The sequence below is a fragment of the Sus scrofa genome, chromosome 15 (assembly GCF_000003025.6).
Source record: "Sus scrofa isolate TJ Tabasco breed Duroc chromosome 15, Sscrofa11.1, whole genome shotgun sequence".
NCBI lineage: Eukaryota > Metazoa > Chordata > Mammalia > Artiodactyla > Suidae > Sus > Sus scrofa.
In genome coordinates, this window is record NC_010457.5 from 107,128,103 (window position 1) to 107,155,431 (window position 27,329).

The 27,329-nt window shown below is 40.4% G+C and overlaps 1 protein-coding gene across 1 annotated transcript; it reads left to right on the forward strand.

Annotated features, from left to right (window-relative positions):
* CD28 (CD28 molecule) lies at positions 1-27,329 on the forward strand. Its single transcript, NM_001287410.1, is given in 4 exon segments — positions 1-214; positions 20,239-20,595; positions 20,848-20,969; positions 26,963-27,329. Coding segments are annotated over 4 exon segments (663 nt in total). The 5' UTR covers positions 1-159; the 3' UTR covers positions 27,092-27,329.

The window sequence follows — 27,329 nt, forward strand, 5'->3', positions numbered from 1 at the left end:
ACAATGCTCTGTGGTTTGAGTCCCTTGATCATGTGCCCAAGGGAAGTAAGTCGCTGGTGGTAGCCGTGGGTGACAAGTTGCTGGGGTTCATCTCCAGCTCATCTCACACTTGGGCTTCTCAGGGAGGAGGGGCCGGAGCCCTGGCCCACCATTCGCACAATGATCCTCGGGTTACTCCTGGCTCTCAACTTCTTCCCCTCAATTCAAGTAACAGGTAAATAATCTTGATTTCTTTCCTCCTCTTTTTCTTTTTTATTGGTTCATTTTACATTTTAAAGAACTTGGGAAATTTGGACATTTCGAAGGATAGTTTTTGCTCTAAAACGGCCACCTGTTATCTAGAGACTCACTGATTCTCACACTACAGCCAGCAAAATATTTTAAGGCACGGCCCTTGGAATTAAATCAGACTTATTTAGCTATGAGTTGATGGTGTTTCAAAAAGTTTTAGTTTATGTATATACATATGGATTTTTATGTTTAAGAAAACTGCTGTGAGCAGGTTGGTTCTGAAAGCTCTGGATTTAGACAGCCTGGATTCATATCACAGATCTGTTTCTTGCTAGCCGAGCTTAGGCTAGTATTTAAAATTTCCAAGGCCTCGGTTTCCTTATCTGTGAAATGGGGATGATAATAATCTCATTTCAAGGTCATTGTGAGGATAAAATGCAATGATCCATGTAAAATATTTAGCAGAGTCAGTACATGGCTAACGAGGTAAGCGTTGGTTGTAATAACCCTGTCTACCTGAATGGAATGAGTGTCAAAGTGAAGTCTAGCATTGTCATGGAAGCTGGTACAATATAGATGCTAATAAGTTAGTTTAACTGTTGGCTAAAATCTTAGGTTGAAATTCTTTAAGTTTCCAATGATGAAGACGAAGATGAAAAACCTCACAGTGTCACAGTTAACCCCATTTCAGATGAAGAGATGGGGGTAGGAAGGCTAATTTGGCTAAGGATATACACTTATGAATTTTTGGAACTAAGGTCTGAACCACCTTCATCGGACTCTAGAGCCTGTGCTCCTATGCTATTCCACCTAACATGATGCGCCTCATAATTTTTTAGCTCCACCTATGTCCAGGGCTAAGTCATCTTTGGAAAATCACCATTCCGAATGGAACGAGTTTATTGCTTAGGTGGGCTGGAGTCAGGTATTTGTTCAACTCGCTCTCAGAGTTAACAAAGGGTCCCACTTGGCTCAAAACTTGGACCAATGCTCGGGGGTGTGTGTGGGGGTCATTGGCATATTTAAATTAGGAGAGTTATTTTTCCCTTAGAGATACATCAAAAAGCTAGCATCTTCAATTTTCTTTCTCCCTTATTTTGGTAGTGTGTGGACGGCATGATTGACTGTTGTTCTTAAAAATCATGTGCATGAGCTCCAAAGGGTGTAATTACCCAACCTGCACAGGTGCAACAGTTACATATATACCCATCCATTTTGTTGTCTGAGGCGTTACTGAGCACATTTACAAATTGTGTGTATTTATAAGAGGGGTTGATAGAATAAAAGACCTTAACTGGTGGTGAGACAGGCTATAAACCCAGCATTTACAGCTACCAAATATATTTTAAAAGAACCTTCAACACTAATTTTTTAAAATGTCTTTATTTTTAAGGGATCTCTAAAATTTATTTTTAGAGCATATTGAAAATGTATTAGGCAGTAAAGAATAACAGTAAGGAGAGCGAAGCCTCACTCCGACAGAAAACTACTTAAAATTGGTAATTGTACACATGATACTTTGAGGATGCACTTTGTGGACAGCCATCCATCACCAATTCATTCATTCTCCTTTGAGGATACTTTTGGTAAGACTCAAAGCTTTGCATTTTTCCTGTAGAACATTTATGAAAAGGGGGGTACCTAGAAAAGCAGTGAAGAGTTCACGCACATGGAGACTGTGTTTTTAATTTTGAGATGCATCTACTTTTCAAACACCAACTCACCTTTGTAAAAACTAAGGTTTGACACTGAGTGGCCATCTAGTAAAGTAGGAAAGGTTAGGGTTGGAGAAGGTGCTTTCCAAATGCTTCTTTGAGTAAGAAAACTTATGAGAAATGGCGATTACAACATACAGAAATGTCTGATCTGTTCTAGTTAGTAGTGCAAAATCTGTGGGCTCTTTGTTTTCCTGTATTTACCCTCTGTGAAGAAGTTACAGACAAGGAAATTCTCTGGTCAAAATGTGATTGTCCTCCCTAGAGAGACTACTGCTATTTTCTGTGCTGAGGGGTGTGTGTGTGTGTGTGTGTGTGTGTGTGTGTGTGTGTGTGTTTGTAAAATTTTCCCCCCACGAATTTAATAATTCTAACTCATTGCCTCACAGCATAGCCTAAAATGCTTATTCTATGAAGGTTAAAGTAACCTGATTCTTCATGATTTTAATGACACTGTAGAAAGCTTGTCGTGACTAAATTAAAGAAGTATGATTTAGGGACCATGAAAAAACTGTAACTTACACCATTCCTTTACTAACATTCCATGCTTTCTACCAGATTATTGTGCACCTGAGATCCACAACAGAGGATTTTGTTGGTCTTTGGAATATGGGTCCAGCTTAGAACTGCAGGCTCTTGAATGGGAAACAATTTGTTATTGATGACAGGAGTGTGCCTATAACACAGGGCATTGTTCATAGATTTTTTTTTTTCCCAGCTGATCTTGGTTATTTTTCAGCAAGCTAATCATCCAGTATGAAGACAAAAATCAGGACAACACAGTTTTTCCACGAGAGCATTTCTTTTCATTTGTTCCCCAACCTTAGCAAATAAACTGTCCAAAGTGGCCAATTCAAATGCGATTGATTTCGCCAATGTTGCTGCATTTCCCTCAGCACTTTTTTTTTTGGTCCTTGCGAGAGGCACAGGAGGCAGGAAAATGATTGGTATTTAATTAAAAAAAATCATCAGCAAAGCAAGGTAGTTAAAGACTTTATTTTCAGTTCAGCAAATGACTCCTGAGGTAGTTGTACAAAAAAAGAGTCATGTACCTCTCACAGAAAGTGCTGCTCTGAGGCTGGGCTTGGGGAAATAGAGAGATGGCCCTAGAAAATGCAATAAAATCAGCGGATTACTGTGTCTACATGAGACCCAGTACCCGGTAGCCAGGTCTTCTGTTAAAAAAAAAAAATTGACTGGATGTTTTGTCATTTCAGGTAAATTTGATGGACATTTCGAAAGTGTAGACAATGCTTAAGAATGTGTTTTACTCTACGATGGTGCCCTAAAGATATTAATTTTTTTTTTTTGAAAAGGCAACCATTCAGAAAGGACTTTTTCAGCAAGGAATGTACAATGAATACCAATATAACAATACCAAGAAATAGAATGAGTCATTTGCACAGATAGGTTGGAAATTGAAATGAATCTGCGATTGTAGCTCTGAAGCTCTCCCATTCAAACATTTACCGGGGGGAGGGGGGGCTGGGGGGGATCTCTCTCCCTTCTTTAAACATAGAACATCCTCCTTTTTAATATCCTTATTCTATTTTCATGAGTGTCAAAATGCCATGACTACCATTCAGTTTTTATCATGTGTGGATATCTTTCTCCAGTATATTTCCTGCATGCAGTGTGCTGACATTTACAAAGTGAAAATTTTTATGCCACCAACATCCCAGAAGAAAATTCCGTTTGTGGTTTATCATCTTTAGAACAATAGCTCTTTATTAACACATACAGGCGTTGATAAAGACACATAGTTAATTGCAAACTTTCTCGTCTAACTATCAGAGGGCAGGCCCTCTTTCAAAGCACTGTTATTTCACAGCAGGTCATTGACAAGGAGGCAATCTTTTTTCCTTTTCATCTTGGTTAAATTTGTGTGTGCCTTTTTCTTCAAGAAATTTATTATTTATGGAACTTCATGGAGGCTGGAATTTTTCTTCTCAGTAGATAGTTTAGCTGAGTTTTAGGGAAAAAAATGACATCTGGGCGACATTGTTATAGACCGAAGGGGTCTCTGATTTTCTAAGATGTTTTAAAGAATCTATGTCTCTTTTATGGTAATTTCTTTGACTCTTTTTGTCAATGACATGTTGTTGTCATCAAAAAAATGTACCCAGAGCTTTCGGTCTGAGAATTGTTGCATGAGAATTGGTCCCTGAAGCTGGAGGAAAGGTAACCTAGGCCCCATGGAAAGTAGGTGTCTAATTTCTTTCTTGTTACTCTCATTTTGATGACTCTTAACTCTAGAAGAGAGGTGTGCTGGATGGGTTCAAGGGCTACACAGCCACTTCTTAGAGGATGTGAAAAAGGGAGTTTAGACTTCTTGAGCCTTAAGATTTCAATGCTAATTTCATAGGCATCTTAATTTAGTCTGCGTGTGACCTTGCAAGTTATGTGAGTTTATGTTTTCATTGCTGGAAGAGAACCATATGGTGATGGTGAATTTCTTACTTAATTTTGAGCTGCATTTTTATCTCTGCATCACCATTACCGTCATCTTTTTCATTTGTCATCATCTTCATTATCTTGAGGACTCTGGCTGCCTCGGTTAATGGTTCCTGATGGTGTCATAAGAGTCACCCACTCACCGTTCACTCTGACCTCTAATCTCATCCATCGTGAGCCCCTTTCTGCAGTATTCTGAGTCACCTCATTGGCTCACAATCTATCACGTAATGTGTTGATTATAACAGTAATTCCTAGTCATTACCCCCTCACTCTCCTAAGAACCTGAATTATTGACATGTCTTACATTTTTAACAATGACCTAGATTCTCCTGTTAAGAACTTAGGTGGGTGACTTTTTTTTTTAACTTTAGAAGGTAGAGGGGGTGTGCTTTTTGTTGCTTAGGGGTACTTGGACTCATGATGAAGTGTCAGAACATCCCCGTGGCTTCCATGTGACCCAGTGGCTTTCTTTGAAATTCAACACTGCTAGTAATAAAGGTACATCATTTAAGATCAGCTTCAAGGATGTTGAATCCAGGAGGTTTCCATTGCTGATTCACAGACTCTCTCCCATAGTAGGTGGGTGAGAGTGGGCACAGATGAGGAGACTGTTTCCTCCTACCTGGGGGGACTGAAATAGGGTGGTAATTAGTTACTGTTCTCTAAAGTGCCTGCTTCTTCTTACACTTTGGTAAACCAGGTCATCATTCATGTGTTCATTCAATAGGTATTTATTAACATCTTCAGTGTGTTATTTTAGGTTCTGTGACCAATACAAAAACCCAATTTGAGCTTCAGTGAAGTAAAAATGAGACTTGTGAAATCTTTCCAGAATTTTGTTTTCTTTCAGTTTAGAACCACTGGGAATGGTTGATTCCCTATTCACCTTAATTTGTTTTATGGAAAATGGTAATAAGCTGAAGCTTCCATGGAACTGTTGAATTCAAACCACAGATATTTAGAGGCGGGAGGGGACTTAGATATCTCTTAATTTATAGAAAAGGAAGTTGTGTTGATAGTTCCTGGAAGATGCTAAGAGAAAGACAACATTGCCATGTTTCCTGGCATTTTTGGATGCTTTTAGGCTGGACCCATTTTACCTATTCAGGTCATCACCTTTCATACCCGAATATTAGATTCTTAACCCCAATACTGCAGCTTTCTTTACTGTCTCACACACATGCATTCTGTGTTTATGACTTTCTGATGCTCTTTCCCTGTTGGAATTCCACACCTCCCTACCCCTTTCCACGCATCCAAATCCTACTCAACTTTCACTTTATGTCTTTGGTGCAAGATCCATCTCTCTGAGGAAGCTTTCTCTGGGTATTCACCTCTGTTATGGTCACATAAAAGAAGTCCTAATGGAAGAGTAACACAGTTCAACAAATTTATTAAACCACTGTTATACTTTAGTCTTTATTGAGAGCTGAAAAAAATAAAAAGAGGAAAAGAATTATGAAAACTTAATTATCACATGAGAGCTGCTTGTGCAATTAATCAAGTTCTCTGTACTTTTAGGGACTTCAGATCTACTTGAGAAGACTATATAGGACAGGATATAACAGCTGGAAAGAGAAAAATGACTCTTGACAGTCCCATACCTCATCATGCTATTTGATGCCTTAATGGCTTTGCATAAACCATTCTTGTGATTTGGAATGTTTCCTACTCCTCTCCTCTGAAGAAGGCTTCTCTGAGACTAAATGGCAAAGCAAGGGACTTCTCTCCTCATCAGGGTTCATACAATTGTTATTGTGTGTTGATGCATCTGTTTTTAGAGTGTGCTTCTTGCAGGCAGGATCATGTCATACCCATCCTTATAACTGCAGTACTATGTATAGTGCAAAAAGCATTGTAGGTGTTGGACAAATATTTGTTGAAGGAAGTGAATGAATTAGCACTAAAATGAGGAGGCATAAAGTAAATACTCTAGTAAGATTAACATAGAATAATAAACTTTTACAGAGAGCTGGAAATTAAGAATGGACTTTAAAGCTAGCTAGGATTTGAATGCATGCTGTTATTAACAATAATTGCTAGCTAACAATTATTTTGCACTTATGATGTGCCAGACACTGTACTATTTGTCTTTCCCTGTATTAAATCATTTATTCTTTCTCTAAATCCTCTGAAGTAGTTATTATGATTATCTCATCTATAAGATGGGAAAACTGAAGCACAGAGCAATTAACTTGCCTGTGGTCATACAGCTAGTAAGTGAGTAAATCCAGGGTTCCAGGGTTCATGTTCTTACCAAAGCCATGTTGCCTCAGGAAGGAGAGGAAATACCAATAAAGAAATTAAACCAGGAATGTTATTCCATGTTCTCAGAACAGGTAGCCAGTCTGAATGTATAGAGGCTTGCAAAGGTAGTGTAGAGTCAGGTCAAACAAAGGATTGAATACTGTAAATGGCAAAATCCACACTTCTATTTTATATATAGTGGTATGTCTATGTTAATCCCATCCTCCCAGTTTATTCCTCCCCACTTCCATGGTTTCCCCTTTGGTCATCCTAAATTTAATTTTGAAATCTTTGAGTTTCTGTTTTATGAATAAGTTCTTTTGTATCATTTTTATTAGATTCCACATGAAAGTTATATCATATGATACATAAAATAACAAGGACATACTGTATATCACAGGGAGGTTTACTCCATGATCTGTAATAACATATGGGGGGGAAAGAATGGATATATGCATATTTATAACTGATCCGCTTTGCTGTAAACGTGATCCTAATACAGCATTGTAAATCAACTGTCCTCCAATGAATTTTAAAAAAGTATATAAAAAAGTTTGAATTTCATCTTCAGGACTTTGGGAAGCAGCTGAAAGTTTGTGGAAACGGGATGGCCTAGAATGTAATAGGGACTAGTGACCAGGAGGTCATGGTAGAGCACTCTGTTACCTTGTCAGGAAGAGGGTGATAGGATTTGGGTGACCAAGGAGAGATGGAAAGAAGTGACTATTCTGAGAGATGTTTTGAAAGTAGAAATTCCAGGACTTAGTACCTGGTTTGTGAAAGAGAGGGAGGGACAAAGAATAATGTCAAGATTTTTGGCTTCAGAGGAATGGTGGTGTCACCACCTGAAATCAAAATGTTGTTGTGCAATTGAGTCTTGAAGGAAAGCAATGTTTAGTTTTAGACACAATGAATGTGAATTAAAGGCTTGAGATGTCAGAAAGATTTCCAGAGTAAAGCTGAAGATGTGGGAACTGGGTGAGAAGAAAATATTTAGGAATCCCCAACTTTGAAATTAAGTTGAAGTCATGGAGATGGATGGCTGGTAGAAGGGAGAGGGCATATCTCTAGAAAAGCAAAGAGTTGAAATGAGTCTAGAAAATAGGCCTGGTTAGGAGTCAGCTGAAGAGGGTTGCTATTGAAGGAGACAGAGAGTGTGTTTGGAGGGGTAAGAGGAGAATGGGGCTCATGGAATGTCACTAGAGGTAAAAGAGGAAAGTTTCAAAAAGAGACCGTGGTTAATAGCGCTGGTTGTATAAGGGAAGGGGAAGTGGATAATGGCTTGGGAAGGCCATTGTATTGGCTAAGAGGAGGCCATCTGGGGCTTTTGAGTTTAGACTGAATGATGGAGAAGGAAGATAACACTTAAAAGGGTTAAGAAAAGGTGGAAGGAGACAAATTGAGATAGTGAAAATGAAAGAAATTGCTAAAGTGAAGACAATCAGGAACTTTTATTACCTATTGTGTTTACCATGGTATTATGTACACAGTAGGTATGTAATAAATGTTTGAAAACTGAGTGACTTAATTATATGTGACTTGTGGAAGGAGCCAAGTGTTGATCTTGAAGGGGTGTGTGTGTGTGTGTGTGTGTGTGTGTGTGTGTGTGTGTGTGTGTATTCATTGCATGGGTGGAGGAGAGGGCGGGCTATTAGGAAAGAAAAGAGGAAGAGGGAGAGAGAAAAAAGGGAATGGATGCAGTTTTCTTGAGGAGATTGGGAGGGGGATGTGGAGAATTGGAGTATTGGAGAGAAGAGGACAAAGGTCCAAGGAGAATGGGAGGAAGGGAAGAGATTTATAGGGGCATAGGATGAAGCTAGAGTAGATGCATGATTCCATACTGGCAAACCTGATGTTAAAACATGATGGAAGATAACATGAGAAGAAGAATGTATATATATATATATATGTGTGTGTGTGTGTGTGTGTGTATGTATAACTAGGTCACTTTGCTGTACAGAAGAAATTGACAGAACATTGTAAATCAGCTATAATAAAAAAATTGAAAACAACTTCTGTGAAATGTTTATGTATATAACACACATATATATTTGATTCTCTCAAGACAGGCCATAGTGCTAAATCTATATAAACAAGGGCCATTGGGATATTATATACCTTGACTTTGAAGAGTTTGCCTCTTTGTACTGCAAATTTGCTGGCGTCTTCGAAAATGCTCACTAGGGATGGGCTTGGCTTCAGCTCACAGCTGCGATAACAGGGTCACAAGGAATGGGACCAAGCCTGTCCAACACCATGGGCAGGGCTCCAGTTTCCAGTCATGGAAGTTAACTTTAACATCTGTTTTTTGGAGAAAGGACATGGTGGCTTGCCTTTGGCTTTGGGGAGGCCACGTCTTTTTCCCTTCCTTTTGTCAAACTCAAAGGTGAAAACCCCTGATTTATCAAGGTAGGGGGATGCAATGAAGAGTTTTGGTCCGTTACACTGTGACTTTTCTAGGCCTGCATTTTCTCATCTGATACACCAGGGGGTTGGACTAGAAGAGATCTCAGGTCTAGTTTGGGCTTAAAAATGCTTCTCAAGTCGAAGAAAAACTTTAGCTTTTATCAGCTCGAGCAAGGCAACTCAACCACACCACCCCTTTGTGGATGTGCTTATGATCCGATAGAGAAAATACAAGAACTGCAACTAGCCATCTTGGAAATTGCTTGGAGAGATTGAAAACAAGAATCTTAGAAGCTAATGTGCTTTGAAATGACAGCAGGACTTGGGGAGACACTATTGCCTTTGCTCTCCTCCATCTTCCTAACTGATGTTCAGGTTCAACGCAGGAATCATTTTCAAAGTTCCAGGCCATGGCAGTTGCCTAGAAGACTCTGAATGTGCCAAGGTGGACTTAAGCTGACTTCTTAGAGGTGTAAGCTTTAGGGAGGATGAAACAAATAGAAACAATACACTGTCATCTTCTTTACAGAGTTGCTTTGAATGAGGGCTCAGAATGATGGTGGCTCAGGAGGAATAGGATTCCCAAGTTTTGTTACTAGATTCAAATATATATTTAGACTGTAGTATGTTAATACAGGAGGCCCCTGATACGTGTGGGATTTCTTTCTATTTATTAACAGAATTATGTCAGAATGTTTATGCAGAAAGTTAGAAAGCCCTGGTCACCTACTGTCTGAACTATGGGAATCTTTTAGGGTACTAACATTTGATTTTTGGCAGGATTTGGTGGCTTTGGGTATTGGTAGCTCTCTCATATAAATTAAGGTGCTCAATCACATTGTCCTCTTTGATGATCCATCCCGCATTAGGAGCTGGAGGGACAATGCAGACCTTTGGATGGCAGGGCCTGAGTGCTGGGTAGTATGTCTGAGTGGCAGGGATGGGTTCTAGTGCAGGCAAGGCTTTTGGCAGATTTAATGATTGTCACCCTAATACAGATGACTTTCCTTTCCAAGATACATGTCTATCTGACTTTCTGGAGATCCAGTCTGACTCATCAAACTCCTGGACCTTTCCTCCAGGATGGCTGACCTGCCCCTCAAACCCAGTGTATCTAAAACCCAATAGCTTTTTTCAAACAAATTGCCTTTTTTTGCTTGGCTAATTTTGTCAATGATCCCTCAGTCAGTCCATGAACTCCATGCCAGTCATTTTGGGTTCCTATTTACCATCACCAAGTGTAACCTAGCACCAACACCTTGCCCCATCCTTTCTATCTCAGCTGCTCCCTCCACAGCTCAGGCCCTAGCACCTCACACTGATGCTATTGTTCAGCCTCCTGACTGGTCTCTGCCTCAGCCCCATTGCCTTTCTAGTAAAATCCAGGTACCTTCTCTTGGCATTAAAGGTTCTCCCTGATTGGCATCAGCCATCTTCACTTACTCCCTCCCCCTCCCCCCGCCCCATGTAAATGCTGTTTGTCCCTATAAACTCTTAAAACTCTTAAGTCATTTCCTTTACGTTAGTCTAAATTTGCCCCAAAGTTCATGGCCCAGTTAAAGGCCAGTCTGCACAAAGGCTCCAGAATCCTCTTGCCTGGAAACAAGGGCTCTTCCGTGTGACTGTCCATTACCCTCTAGAAGCCTCAATCACCATGCATGGCTTTGGAGTAGCTAATTGAGAATCTGCCTTAGGGTTTCTCCTAGAAGGAAGAGGCTGGCCGTATCTTTTCCGTCTTCCCATCTCCCAAAAACCTAGTACTTCAGGTCCCATTATTTATTCGCTGAATGAACGATTAGTCTTCTGCCTTAACAAAGTCAAAGAGCAATTTTCTGATACATCAAAATTTCTTTTCAGAAAGTATTCCTTGATCATATTGATGATTTTTCTCTCTCAAGAATTAGTGCCTTAGGTCTAGGTGCTTGGATGGGACTTTTTGCTGTGATCTGACCTCTGCGTTACTTTCTGACAGTTGCCTGAAGCACAATTTTTTCAAAGGCCAGGGATAGTTGTTCTCTGCACTACTGGGTCTGCCTGTGAAGAAATGCAGTTCAAGCTTGAAGGTGGCCCTTAGAGTGGTGCTGGCCAAGAGCAGCTTCTTTCTCTATTATTGTCTATAATCACTGGTAATTGTTTGAACTATAGTCTCTTCAGATTCTGTTTAAAAATCACACTTGCTTTTGATAGGAGTTAATGGGCTTGATGTAAGTTGGGAGTTGTGCAGACACAACCTTGGGCAGGGCTGGTTCCTTGGCTGTTTTTCCCTGCAGAGGTCATTGCTTCTGTCACGGTGGCCCCTTCTGCACAACACTCCTTTCCGTCTGCTTCTGGGAACCCTGCTCTCCCCCTGTCCCTTTAGATCTGAGAGTGGATATAATTCTGCTGCTCTGAGCTACAGGTTCTAGTACCACCCCTTGTGGTTCCCAACCTTTGCTGACAGTCAGTCTTTTTTTTTTTTTTTTTTTTAAATAAACCCTCCTCCTATTGCCTGGTTTGGAGTGTGCCATCTGTTTTCTGCCAAGATCTTGAATGAGACCGTGTCTATGTATATGGACCATATAATAAGGCTTTGAAAAAGCCTTATTTTTTTTTTTGTAGAGGCTTTTTCTTAAGAGTTCTATTCCTTGTGAAAATGAGGAGAGTTTCAAGATGACAGTCAGCAGAAAATGAGACAGAATGACTACCAAGTTATTTTGAAAATATAGTCTGCATTACCTTTTCTTTCCCTCCCTTTAACATGGATTTCAGAGAGTCTGGAGCCATTCACAATTTGGTAGGTTTGGTTTTGTCTTTGCAACAAAGAGGATGGTGAAAGATGCTATAGTCAGATGAGTGTTTTGTGTTCCTCTTTCTCACATCTGAATGAGGCCAAACTGCCAGCTAGAGTCACCAGAGCCACAGTGGTTGAGCGTCCCTGTCCTCCCAGAAAGCACAGCTTGCCTTACAAGTCCCTGAGCGAATGCTGGGTTGGCCCACAGGGAGCCTGCCACCTGTGGAGGCTGAGAAAGGGGTAAGTGGTCAGATGGCCACGTGTGGAAGGGTATCCTGGACCTGGGCAGGAAATGTGCTCAGAGGAAAGTTACGGTAACTTCACCAGTGTTGTGGTCGGGAGGGGGGTGTTCTGTGCCAGGGAAATCAGCGTCACCTTCACAATATGTTCACAAACATCACGGGGCAAGATGGTTGAAAATAGAAAGCTTTCATTTTCTTTGGTTCCTGCCTGACATGTTAAATTCTGTTCAGTCAGAATTTAAAAAAGGAAACAACGTGATTAGGATCTTTACAACCTGATGGTTAAACTGCAGAGTAAACTCTGATTGTGATGTGCAGAGATGGAACCCAATAAAGTTCTTAAGAGGTTCTGAAGCAAAAATCACATTGCTAAAGAAACATGTATTCTATCTTTTTGGGTGCTTCCTTAAATTGCAGACTTCAGCCTCGAGTGCTGCTCTCGGGTTCACCTGTCTCTATGTGCCATGTGAGTGCTCTATGGTACTGTGATAAAGAAAAGGAAAGATGGAAGATTGTAAATGAAACATGAAAAATAAACGTAATTCACAAAAGCCCTGAGGTTAAGGATTTGCCCGTGAGGTTTAGACTGAAAGTGACTTTATGTATGGACTAGTGTTTATGTTCAAACCCTTGGGGACATGTGGGCAACCTGAGATGGAATAGTTGCAGTGGTATAATTACTACTTTCAAATCTGAAATAATTTACAAGAGAGGCATTTCATAGGACCACATTGTCTGTAGGCCTTATCTGCGATCCATCTATGACCTTCAGGAAGTCTCTGAAGTTGTAAACAAAATCTTTTGTGTAGAGACAGAGTTAAGTTTGGTCCCAGACTTTTTCTAAATAGGACCATGAAATCAAGTCCATTTGCTGAATGTACAAACTTTGTTTTCTATTCATTCATTCATGATTTGAAACATTACCCTAAGAATCACAGATAAATACATGAGGTCTTAGCTCTTCCCTTCTTTGTGCAACCTTGTTTAGCAAGCCATTTACTTTGGTTTTCAGTTGCTTCTTCTGTAAAATAAGGAATTAGCTGAAATTATCCCCAATTTTCCTTCTAGCTGAGTGCTTTTTGCAGGCTGGTATTCCAGCAACATGGGGTAGAAAATGAAATGTATCTTGGCCCTGTCCACTTCTCACTCCATTTACTCCCCTACTCACTGGTATTCTATCTCTCACTTAATATTATCCAACTATCAAGTCCAAGCTTTGAGAGGGTCTAGAAATAATCACTGAAATTGCATTGAAATTTTGATGCAAACTGGCATAGGGAAAAGAACAATATATTGGAAGACATGAGGCATGAACCAAGTCCTAAGGGTCATGAACTTGTACTGTAACCTTGGAGAAGTTATTGGACCTCTTTGACCTCATCTGTAAAATGGGCATAAAATGGTCATCCTGCTTATTTACTTCCCAGGTTAATGGGGAGTTCAAATGAGATAAAATAGGAGAAAGCACTTTGCAACCCTGTGAATGCAGATCATAGCTACTAATTTGTCGCTGTATTCCCCACACTGCATTTTAGGCTTCACCTTATTTTGAAATCAAAGCATTAAATGAGCTGGTGGGGAGTGTCCTTTTAGGGTCAGGGTTTCTTCTCTGGTGTTTGGAGCCACACCTTAGAGATGGTTATCCACTCCACCTGTACAGAGAGTTGACTTGCTTATTATTATAGTAATTGACCTATTTACAACAAGTGAAATGGGAAAGCTTTGTTTTGTTTTTGGTAACTAAGCTTCCTTTCCTCCTTTCTCATGGAAGCATAAGCAACTTTCAATTTTCCAGAAGTCAACGATGTCACAAAATTCACAGATTATCTGTGGGAAATCTTTCAGCTCTCACTGCCCTGCTCATCAGCAGCAGATAAGTACCGTCTCCCCTCCAATCTCACTCTTCATGTTGCCTGTTGTCAAGGAGGAGTTGTGAGGGAAAGAGGTTTGAGGTTACTGCTTCCTGTCTCCACACCTTTAGCTGGTTTAGCTGCTAGGAAAGGGTTTAAAAAGCAAAGCACTCAATTCATCATCAAAACAACTTAATTCAATTAGAGAAATGTCAGTCAAGCCATTCTTTTGATAACCAGAAGTGAATACAACTGGGAGACTGACAATGCACCTGGGTAGACTTTGCCTAACTACTCACAAGTCAGAAAACTGAATATTTACAGGGAAAAGGGAAGGTCTGGTAAGAAAAAATTAACCTGAGGAGGACGTTTTCCACTCCTGGCACTAAGCAGAAAGCAAAAAGGGATCAAACAGATGTTAGTATGGGGAAGCTAAATATTTCTCTAGTTTCTTCTTCTGAGTCTAATTAAGTCCTTAAATTTTATAATATGTCCTTAAATTATGTGAAGTACCGTGGATTCCCTGAAACTCAGAGAACCACAACACATACCAAAGCCAAATGTCATTTGATATTCTGGTTATTATTTGCTTTGTGTTATCCATGTTATTTCTTCCATTAGAGTAAGAGATGTGCATTTTCACATATGCTCCATTTTAAGAAAAAAGAAAGGAAGCAGGACTATTGTGTCTACTGGGAGTTGTAATGATCGCATATACTCAATATCACTTAGAGCAAGTGGTTATCTTTTTATATCACCAAAAGTGAATTTTCTTCATTTAGTGTCTCTAAAGCAGATGTAGATTTTGAAGGCCTATGAGATGGTTTCTCACTTCGACTTTTCCAAATGACTGCCATGAACCAAGGCGGGACCAAGTCCTATAAGCTTACACATGTTGCAAAGCAAGAGGTTCTATCAGCCAATACTGAACTCATGTTGACCCTTAAGCTAGGAGGCTATTGCCCCACACTAGCACTTATTAAGCAAACGATTTCAAGCCTAATACCTAATTTAAAAATGATCTGTGTTGACATGGAAGAGGGAAGGAAGTAAACATCAACAAATTAAATCGATGTCTCTTTTTCCACAAATGGCCTTGCAATTGATATTTTTCAAGCTCTTTCTCAACAAAATATTAGAACAAAGAGTCACACAAGAAGGGGATTTTCCGTCCCTGGCCCAATTGTTGGGTATGCCATCAACCAGGAGAATATTGAATATGTAACAGCAACCTAGATACTGGGATCTTGGATTGCTCGGCCCTAGAAAGTTTCTCAATTTGTAGAGCTGAGGTAGACGGGGCTCAGGAGGAATCTGATCAGTTTTAACAACACTGAATTTGGAGGCCCCGTGATGAGCAGAAGTAAAATCTTCCACTTAGCTCAACACACCATGCTTTATAAAGGAAGGCAGAGGAAGACCACGGCTTCTCCCTTCTGAAAAAGGGCAAACACTGACTAAGCTCTGGGGAGTTGACTGCGTGCCCAGGAACTTCGAGGTAATTTGCTTCCTCTTTGCCGTGATCCCCTAGGCTGGAGGAATGTCTTCTTCACAACCCAAAATGTCCAACATTCACCTCAGTTTCTGAGCTGTCTCTTCTGGTCATGTAATGAGTAAAGAAAAGACATAGGGAAAAGGAAAACCAAAAATGTACTGGTTGGTGGCCCAAGGCATTTGTTAGCTCCCTCACTCACATTAATTTTCTTAATTTTTAAAATTTTTTTGGTCTTTTTGCTATTTCTTGGGCCACTCCTGCGGCATATGGAGATTCCCAGGCTAGGGGTCAAATTGGAGCCATAGCCGCTGGCCTATGCCAGCGCCACCACGGGAACTCCTCACCACATTTAAATCAATGCCAAGCTCTGCCAATTTCAGCTGTAAATATTTGAGTTTGTTCTTTTTAATCATAGTTCAGGCCCTTACCACCCTTGCCTAGACTACTATAATTGCGTCCTAACTGGTCTCCTTGTTTTTACGCTTGCACCCTTTGAATTTACCTAAAGGGGTCTGTATAAAATGAAAAGTTATACACATGATTAATCCTTCAATAGGTCCTCATTACCTGCAGGAGAGACCCCGATCTGTGAACACTGCTTCCTTTGCCAATCTGTCTTTTACAACTCAGGTCTAGCAAATTGAGGCAGTTGCCATCCCCTACACCTGAGCTCCTTCCTCCCCTCCATACCTGCTCTGCTTATTCTTTTTCCTCTTTGTCTTGTCTTCTCCACAGCTCCTTACCTTACCCTGATCCCAACACACATTCTCCAACCTCACCCCCACACCCCAACACAAAGACTCATCTTAGCTAGGATAACCTTTTTTTTTAGGATAAACTTTTACTTAATGTTATGTATGTTTGCATAATCCTTTTAAGTCTCAGGTCAGCAGCGACCTCCTCCTGAAATCCTTAGCTGGTTCCCCATTTGCCACCACAAACACTTGCAGATCACTATAACATTCTTTTAAAAGTAGCTGTCTGTTTATGAAGCAGATGGTGAACTGCCCAAGGATAGAAACTGAGCCCTGCTTTTCTTTGGGAAATCAATTTCTCTCTTGCAGTGCATCTTGGGAAGGCATCACACCCCAAGTTATACAAGATGTACTAAGCAAAATACTGGAGTGTAGATACTTGAGCTTCTTGGCTTCCCTCTTCCACCTCGCTGTGGGTGCTGGGAGAAGGAAGCCAACTGAGTGACCATTTGGGATTGCTCTCCAGCTTCAGTAAGTTTTCCTGCCCATGTTCCTCCTCCTCTTCCCCCCACTTTTTTCTTTTTTAATCCCTACCACAAAGTTCTGTTTTCATCTTTTTCTTTTATCAGTTCTCAAAGGAAGATCAGGAAGAATTTAAATGTCCACAAGAAGAGAATTCCCATGATTAGTAACAAACACCCTTCCTGGAGTTAACAGGCAGAAATATAGATGCCTAACTTGAAAAGAGATGTTTTTCTTGCTGGGATTGGTTCTTCCAATGAGAACCGGCCCATTGATTCTAAGTAAGCAAAAGAAAAAGTCCATGTGAGATAAAACAAAAAATAAGTTGGATTTTCCTATCAAGACAGGCTAAACTTTGATTCTTTACATGTTTACTTTTCAGTGCTTTTAGAGAGTATTTGTTAAATAATAAGTGAAGCTAAAGTTATTATCAGGACAGATTTCGAAAAAGAATTTAGTGAGACGGTAGTCAGCGCTAGCTACTGCTAAGAATGATACAGTCAGATCCCATCTTTAACGAGATCCTATTAGTCACATAGTATTTTTCCAAGAAGCCTAACATATTTTCCCTGCTCAAAAGAGACTTGGAAAGTAGGGGTGGAAAGGAAATGCACACATATCAAAAGCTAAAGAAATCGAAGCCCTGAAAAGGAAGAGACGCGGTAGGCTGCAGAGTCAGTGAACAAGGCACAGAGAGAAGAATGCCCACAGCTTGTGCCTGGGCGGTTGCCCTTAAATAATCTGGCAAACTGGGCGGGTCTTGGTTTGAGAAAATGAGGTTGGAAAAGCCTGTGGAGGCCTCTGAATTGAGGATAGGAAATGATTTTCAACTGTTAAACCACTGGTTCACAAACTTGAATGCAAATTAGAATCTCCTGAGAAACTTTAAAAATATTCATATCTGGGTCCTACACCCAAAGATTCTTATTTAATTGGCCTGGGAATCAAAGGTTTTTAAAGTTCCCAGGTGATTTTAATATGCTGAGAACTTGAGAAATCTGTTAGGCTATAGCAGTTTTCAACCCTGAGTGAATATTAGAGTCAACTGGGGGAATTGTTAAACCAATACCAAAGGTCTCCTACAGAAAAGGAGAAAACATTTGCAAATTACATATCTTGATAAGGAAATTGTTTCAAAAATATGTAAAGAACTCTAATAAGCAACATAAAGACAACCGAAGTTTAGTTGGCGAATGATCTGAACAGACATTTCTCTAAAAGGGATATTCAAATGGCTAATAAGCACATTAAAAAATGCTCGGTGTCATTAGTCATCAGGGAAATGCAAGTCAAACCACAATAAGATACCAACTCTAGAATGGCTATAATAATAAAGATGGACAATAAGAAGTATTAGCAGAGAAGCGGAGAAACTGGAACCTTTACACATTGCTGGCAGGAATGTAAAATGGCGCCGTTGTTTTAGGAAACAGTGTGGCAATTCCTCAAAAAGTTAAAAATAGAGTTACCATGATGACCCAGGAAGTCCACTCCTGACATAGACCCAAGAGACTAATAAACATTCATCCACACAAAAACTTGTACATAAATGTTCACAGGAATATTACTCATAACAGCCAAAGTGTGGAAGCAACTGATGACTGGAAAAACAAAATACGGTATGTCCACGCCATGGGGTATTATCATGGAAAGGAATGAAGTTCTGGTACATGTTACAACATAGATGAATCTTGAAAACATTATGCTAGATGAAAGAAGCCAGACACAAAAGGCCACATATTGTATGATCCCATTTATATGAAATGTCCAGAATAGGCAAATCCATGGAGTTAGAAAATATAGTAGTGATTACCAGGGGTTAGAGAAGAAGAAATGGGAAGGGACTGCTAATGGGCACAGGATTTCTTTTGAGGGGTATTGAAGTATTTTGGAGCCAGATAGTAGGGATCCAGTCATGACTTTGTGAATATAATAAAAAGCCATTGAACTATATACTTTAAAAGGGTGGACTTTAACAAAAAGGGTGAGCTTTATGGTATGTGAATTCTATCTCAATAAGTTGTAATTAAAAAATGAAAAGGATCAATCCCTCTCCTCACTACCATAGGCCAATTAAATCGGAATTTCTGGGAAGGGATCTGGGCATAGGTTCTTTTTAAAAAAATTTTTAAGAATGATTTTTATTTTTTCCATTATAATTGGTTTACAGTGTTATGTCTCTTTTCTACTGCACAGCAAAGTGATACACACACACACACATATACATTCTTTTTCTCACATTATCCCCCATCATGTTCCATCATGGGCATAGGTTCTTGATGTAGAGCCAGCATTGAGAGCTATGTACAAGGTGAAAGTCTACTCTTGATTTAGTTCTTTGCAGCTCTCTTTGCCCCAAAGCAAAACCAAAATGCCTGATACATGTCTTCAAATCCAGGCTAAATTATAAATTTCATTTTGGTAGATTATTTCATTTGATCTTTCCACATGGGTGTGGGGATATTGATTCAAATACCCTTTTTTAAAAATGCAAATTGTTAGACAGTTGTTAGTATGCTCCCCAAACAATAGCAAAAATGTTTTTCATTTGTATTGAATTTTGAATCAAAGACACAAAGTGCTTTATGGTTTTAGAGAAATTTTGGAGAGACTTGGTTGTAAAGTTGATTCTCAAGTGCTTAAGTGACTTATTTCCAGGTGGTTCTACTTTACTTGCGTTTTTGTCCTTGCTTTGGTTACCATCCTCTCAGCCATATCAGACAAAGTACCTGATGTTTCTAGGCTGTATACACAGTCATTAAAAAAGGGAATATGTTGTCAGGGAATATGTGTTAGGGAATGGGGGGTAGCGTGGGAAAAAAAAAAAAGACAGCAGAGATGTGTTTTCTTCCCTCATGTAGTTTATGACCTTGCTTTAGGTTCTTCACTTTATAAACAGAGGGGCTGATAGAGGGGGTCTCCAAATTCTTTGCTCCTTCACTGGAACAGCATAAAGGTAGAAAATGGACTAGAGCAGGAAGTCTGTGGTTCTCTTAGGCCTCTTCCATCTTCTGTGATTTAAAGAAACAAATATGCACATATCTTGAAAAGGCTCTTCTCAGAATTTGCTCTGGAGGATAGATTGAATTCTTTGGGTTACATTTTTCTTACCTCTTTCACCTCCTCTTGGAATGGCCAACAAACAGTCTAAATGTTTAAACACATTTTAATTCCTTCACAAAATGCTGAATCACCACTTAAACTACAACTCTTTTTTTTTTTTTTTTTTTTTTTTTTTTTTTATCTATGTCAGGTGTTAGAAGCCATTTCCAAGTAAACCACTCAGTTAGGAAATTAATGCAATTAAGCATGATTAACATCTTAGGAATCTTAGCACAGATTCAAAAGTTCATAGCCGTGGTGCTCAACATCAACAGAAGGTGACATTCTGCCTGCCAAGAAAAAACATGCTCCATTGTTCCAGTCAAAAGAGGATGAAAATATCAAAATGTAAGCTCTCAGTATAACGATCAGCCAAGGAGCTCCTGCATCTTCATCTGCCAAGAGAAAGCCTTTGCTAAATAGATTTTGTTAATTAATATATCTTGATTTCAGGAAAAAAAAGCCCTTATACTCTTGTTCTAAGAAAATGATTTTTCCCCCTCCAGGAAACAAGATTTTGGTGAAGCAGTCGCCCATACTTGTGGTGAACGACAATGAGGTCAACCTTAGCTGCAAGTACACCTACAACCTCTTCTCAAAGGAGTTCCGGGCATCCCTTTATAAGGGAGCAGATAGTGCTGTGGAGGTCTGTGTTGTGAATGTAAATTACTCCCGCCTGCTTCAGTTTAAACCAAATACAGGATTCAACTGCGATGTGAAGTATGGCAACGAAACAGTGACATTCTACCTCCGGAATTTGCACGTTAACCAAACGGATATTTACTTCTGCAAAATCGAGGTCCTGTATCCGCCTCCTTATATAGACAATGAGAAGAGTAACGGGACTATTATCCATGTGAAAGGTAATGTACAGCTTGAGCAGTGTCCATTCTCAAGTAATGGTTTCTGACTGCAGTCTTGAAGACTAGGTCATGATCAGTGGTGGGGCTGGCTAACTCCCAAAGAGGGAAGACCAATGAGGAAGTCTGTACATCAGTCAGCTAGTGATACTTTGCATGTTTCCATCCCTCGCCCATTGTCCCCTAGGAAGAAGGAAGGAAATGTACTCAAGTGCCATTCCCATATCATTTAATCTACTCTGTTCTATTTTTCAGAGAAACATTGTCCAGCTCCTCGGCCTCCTGAGTCTTCTAAGATATTTTGGGTGCTGGTGGTGGTAAATGGAGTCGTAGCTTTCTATAGCTTGGTAGTAACATTGGCTCTTTTTTTCTACTGGGTAAGAGAAACAACACTGCTTTCATGTAACTTTTCTACCGCATATGAAATGGGAACATATTCAAGAATTTTGCCTATATGGCTTATTTTCTGTTGAATATGTGATTATTTTCTTTTTTCCTTGCTGGGTTTGAGTAGATTCTCTTTTGGTCTATCCAACTTTATCTGAGATAAAAATGGATGTGAGGTCTCTGATCAAGAACGTGATTGGAGTTCCCGTCGTGGCTCAGTGGTTAACGAATCTAACTAGGAACCATGAGGTTTCGGGTTTGGTCCCTGACCTTCCTCAGTGGGTTAAGGATCTGGTGTTGCCGTGAGCTGTGGTGTAGGTTGCAGACAAGGCTCATATCCCGCATTGCTGTGGCTGTGGTGTAGGCCTGAAGCAACAGCTCCAATTAGACCCCTGGCCTGGGAACCTCCATATGCTGCGGGAGTGGCCCTAGAAAAGGAAAAAAAAAAAAAAAAAAAAAAAAAAAGAAGGTACTGATTAGGTGGCCAGGCAGAGCAAGAAGCTAAACAGATAAATAAATTAGGGTAAGCAGGTAAATAAACTAAACAGCTATAATAAGCTAAACAGGTAAATAAACAGGGGGATAAATTACGGTAGACAGTTACCTTTCTCCTCTGTATTTTGCAATGTCATTATGACATGTAAAATAGTTCTAATATATACATATGTATAAAAATCTAAGCAACTGAAGCCAAGGAACAACTTTGGTTCAGGGTCAAAAATCATGAGAAATTTGACTACCGAAATTATGCATTCAAACCTAGCAAAGAAACTAGGTCTGTTTATCTGAGTCATATTTTTATCTCTTCTGAAGCAGTTGAATTTTGTGAGGCCAAGTATGGTGCTGTCATTACGAAACTATAATGGGAGTTAGACTTTTCTGAGCTCTCACCATTGACTTGGAGTTTTTGAACTTTTGCAAGTGTTCAAGTAATAAGCTTGGTGTATTTTTCTCCACCTTCTTCAGCACTGAAGTTTTGGCCTATGTTTGAAGGCATATTGAAAACCATATCCACTGTGAGGAAGGGACTTCCTTATCAAGGGCCTTTCTCTTACTCACAAATTTCCTGTTCTATACAGTGTGGCGCAAAATACTTCATGCATTGATTCCATATGTCTTTGAATTTTTTTCTGCAAGTTAAATGTGTATATGCATCATTTCTTCAACCAGAAATATATGCTCCTCAAGGATTAAGGACTATTTCTCTTGATAGTCACCACCAGTCTGGTATTAAGCAGGTTTAGTTTAGAGCTTAAAGAATGCTTATGAATTAATGAATTGGTAACCCCTGAAGCAGCCAAAGTAAGGACTTACATGAACATGCCTGAGGTGAAATACTCATTTTAAGGCATATGCCATACACCTAACTAATTCATACATGGATCAGTGATTTTGGGAAGCCCTGCCGTGTTGAAGCCATCTTACCCTTGGTGCTGGGCAGGGTGGGGGTAGAGTAGGAGGGCAGACCTAGGGTCACAGTCATGCCAAAGATGGATTCAACCTGGGATCCTTGTGAACTCTTGTTGGCCTGTTGCCAAAATTTGCCTCTCCTTTGTTCCCCACATGTTTCTCTGATTTCAGAAGATAATAGGGGGCAGATGGACATTTATCAGGCTGCCTGTAGCCTAATCTGTACCTCCCACAAAATCTGTAACCACCAAAGTGGCAGCTTGTTCCTAGAAGTCCTTCATACCAGATATCATCTTGACAATTTGCTGGGCTTGCCTTCTGCAAGTTGCCCAACCCTGAGGGGGGCCTTTTATGTAGTGAAATATTGCCTAAGTTCTTCCTCTGATGTTTGTGGAGTCCCTTTATCTTTCTGGATCTTGGTGTCTTTGTTCAAGTTACCTTCCATCTTTGCACTCCTGTGGAGTTTGCCAATCATATTAGAATTTAGAATCTCAGTTCTTGTTTTTATCTCGATCCCGGGCAGGAATCGTAACTTAGTTTAAAAGCCAGAGGCAGTACCTTTGGGGTCATTTCCAGGATGGGTACTCTCCTCTAATATGCTGACCAAGATCAATGTGCCTTACTAGCTTTATGAGAAGACATTTTGGGAAATGTTTTTCCTTTCAGTGGCCAGAAGGGTATTGCTCACCATTTAAAGCTTAGTGTAAATATATACCAGAATATCAGTTACTGTAATCAGGCACTAATTTGCTAAGTGACTTGAATTACCCAAAGGGGCAAAAGTAGCTTCTTGTTTTGAATGAGTTTAAAAGCTTTACTTTCAACTTGGAAATAACATAAATGCTATGAGTTTTTCCTTAGCAGCACTACTAATTCCTATTGAGGTTCATCTTTGTCTTGAAAAAACTTATTTTGGTCCTGTTGTGTCTCACAGGCTCCCTGAAAACTGGGACATCCCAGGGTTTGGCTAACTATACCTTCTGTGGCCTCTTGTGGTTAATTAGGTTCCCCAATAAGAAGTACCCTTTATTTGCATCTCAAACACAGGCCTTTGTATTCTCTGACCAAAAGGGTGTGAAATAAATATATATGTATATTTTGTAGAACACAGCATTTTTACCCTGGGCTCATCTTTTTCCAATGCTGTTACTCTAAACAACCAGCCCCTTGCTGGGATAGGCAGCCAGGTCATCAGGGAACCCTACAGTTTAGCCAACTTCAGGGTACTTTTCTGGGATCCTGTTTTTGGCTGGTCTGCCCTGTGCCTTTGTGTACTATTTTGCTATTTTCTGAAACTTCCTGAGGGCCTGTGATGTGCAACCATAGGCAGTTCTAGGCTGAGTGGGTTTCTGGGAGCAGCTGCTGATTCTATCTCAGTTCTTGACCTGTTGCTGACATTTGAATAAATAAAGAGCTCCCTCTTTGCCAGGCATCCACAGACCAGCACCTGTTACTCTCACTCAATCTTCCACTTGCTCTGCTGAGCCGGTAAACCTGTTCTTCTTCTTAATCTAAAGACCCTTTTAAAGAACACAGTTTTTTTCCACTATAAATCACACTGTGGAATGTGGATAGTTTGTGTACAGGTAGTATCTGCCTTTAAATCCAGTGGGTACTTGAAGACAATGTCTTTAAGTGAATTGCCTTGTGTATGCCTGTGTCTTGGCTGCTGCTTCCAAGAAACAAGTGGGCACCAATGAGGGTTAGAAGGGAGAGGAAGGGAGAAGTAGTCCTGAAATCACACATCTTTAGCAGACAGTGAATGGTGAAGGGCTGAATGACTTAGTCACATAGACATGAAGGAGAGAACTCTGTACCCATATATGCACATGCTAGAGGCACATGGACACTGTGGGTTCTGTCTACTGTTCCCAGTCATGCATTTGTCATTTCCATCCCACTATTGTGTTTACAGTTAAGGTGATAATGACTAAATCTTCTATCTGATAACAGCATGAGGGTAAGCATGGGAGCTGATTGCAACAGATCTTTTATAATTTTGCTGCAACCCAGAGAACCTCAGAGTCAAGACATCTTCCTTATGGGTGCTCCTTTACTAGTTATAGTTTTATTTGAGTGTACAGAAGCAAAGACTCTGGAGAGTCTGGTAAAGGGAGTCCTCAGAGTTAAATTACCATAATGCGTCCGAGGGTATCAGCAGCAACCTTCCACATTTATGTTGGAGCAGACACCTCCTTGCCTTACTCCTGCCCTGCCATAACCCTGTGCCCAAGAGAACTCTAGTCTTTTATTTATAGAAAGAATGTAGAACCAAGATGTTTGAAGAGCAACTTCCCTCACCCGCTCAGTTTCCATAGCTACCTCTCTCTGAATGAATCCCCCACTTATGTCTATTTAGTATGGTCCTCTTCTTACTTGCAGCTAGCTTACTCATCCATCATCTCAAAACCCAAATGATCAAAGCTGGATCCATAGCCTCTTTTCAATCCCCTTCTCCTATCATCTTGCCTTGCATCTATGGATGGAACACCATCCTCCTAGCCACTCAGGCACAAATCATCCATCATCTTTGGGTATAAGCAAGAAGGAGGAGTCAAACAGTTTAACAATATCCATTCTAACTTGGTGACATATTTTGTACCCACTGCTTCATTTCCATTCCCTACTTTTTCATGATCAGGCTCTTCAGATTAGGATTTCTGTCTTGGCAACATTGACACTTTGGGCTGGATAATACTTTGTTGTTGAGGGTACCCTGTTCTTTATGGGATGTTTACCAGCCTCTCTAGCCTCTACCCACTAGATGCCAGTAGCATTCCCCTAAGTTATGACAACCATAAATGTGTTCAGACATTGTCAAATATCCTTTAGGTGAGAGGACGAGGGAGCTGGAGGTGTTAAAGATGAGGTTTAGGAGGTTTGGCATGGGCAACGGTGTATCAGTCACTCACTGAGATGAAAAACACTGGAGAAGCCAGACTTTAGGGGAAGATCTTCAGTTCCTTTTAGACATTTTGAGTTTAAAGGACCATTGAGGTCTAGTCCGGAGATATAAATGCTTTCGCAGCTAGCAGTCGAAGCTGTGAATGTGGATGAGGTTGCCTCTGGAAAGAGGACGGCTGAGCAGAAGAGAAGGCTTGGGACCAAACTGTGAGGAACTCTAACCCTGGATGGCTACTTAGAGAAGGATGAGTTGGCAGAGGAAGCCTGGAGGGAGTGGCCTGAGAGGTGGGATGAAAACTGGGTGGTACCATCCCACAGAAGGCAAAGCAGATGTGTTTCAGTGATAATTTAGAATGCTGCTGGGAGCTCAAAAGATGAGGCCTGACAACATATTGGTTGTATTTAGTGATTGGAGATCTGTGTTTCCCAACCTTTAACACTATGTTCTCTGGCCCAGGAAGGTGAGGCAGACTCAGGTAGGAATGCATGGAAATAAGGCCAGTCTTTCACTGTTTTATTCTGTCATTCATGTCCCATGTATTTACTTACATATCAGGCCTATCTACATGCCCAAGAAATAGACATTTTTTTTTGGTTCATTATAGAGAATTCTGAATCCAGAAATCTGGAAAGCTTTCTATTTCTAGAATTTTTATGGGTATTTTATCAAACATGTAAATTTTACCATCGCATTGATCCAGAAAAAAATGCTTCTTGCCCCTAGTCAAAACTTTGCTAAGATTCATGGTGAATATAACTCTTGCTCTGGGGTTAATCTTCCACCTATGTCCCATCCCCCTGATAGAAATTCATCCAGGGGAAGCCGAGTCAGAGGAAAACAGAGATTTATTTATTTATTTATTCATTCATTCATTCATAGGGCTGCACCCGACACATATGGAGGGTCCCAGCTAAGAGTTAAATTGGAGCTGTAACTGCTGGCCTACACCACAGCCACAGCAACACAGGATCTGAGCCGTGTCTGTGACCTACACTACATCTCAGTGCTGGATCCTAATTCACTGAGGAAGGCCAGGGATTGAACCTAGGTCCTCATGGGTGCTAGTCAGATTGGTTTCCACTGAGCCAAGACAGAAATCTCCAAGGAATGGAGATTAATGACCTAATGTCTTTATGGAAATGTACATACTTATAAAGAAATGGGAATGTAACATGTTGCCTAGAACCGTAACACCCAATTAATTTGGACTCAACTGCTATAAATTTGTGACTATTCCAGACTCAGGAGGGCTGAAGATCCTCTTTGGTTAATTATGGAAAAATGGCTTCTTAAGCATATAACTAAAGCAAGAAGATTGCAATAGAGATGCTTAACCTTTTCAGAGGAGGTACAGCCTTCAAGAGTATTCCCGTATCAACAGTTGAGATCTTAATTAGACATGCTTTTGGAATTCAGTTCTAATAGCTGCATTGAGAGTAACAAATAAAAATACTTTGATTCAAACTTTTTAAGTTAATTTGGAAGGGTCCAAAGTAGTTGGGTTGGATTAGTCATTATCCAAGTCCCAGGTAGTCAATGAATTCCAGTTTGCTCAGCTTCGTTTGACTCTCCATGTTTTGAAGAGTTGCTCTCAAATCTTAGAACTCCTCTCCAGACGTCTCCCTCTGTGTCCTCAGCCCCCTTTAGTGACACTTCTCTTTTCTGCAGATGAAGAGTAAGAGAACCAGGATGCTTCAGAGTGACTACATGAACATGACCCCCCGCAGGCTGGGGCCCACCCGGAAGCACTACCAGCCCTATGCACCAGCACGTGACTTTGCAGCCTACCGCTCCTGACACGGACGCCTATCCAGATGCAGGCCGGCTGGCACCTCTTCACCTGCTCAACACCACTGCTCTGGATAGGAAAGGACTGCCTCATCTTCAGCCAGCCACCGCGGGCTCCTGTTAAGCCACCAGTGCCAATATTTCTTAAATAACTAGACTGAATAACATCATTTTGAGACTCTGAAGTGACATTAAAGAACGTTACTGTGGCAGGCTCTATCTTGTAGTGCCATGGCCCAGATGCAAA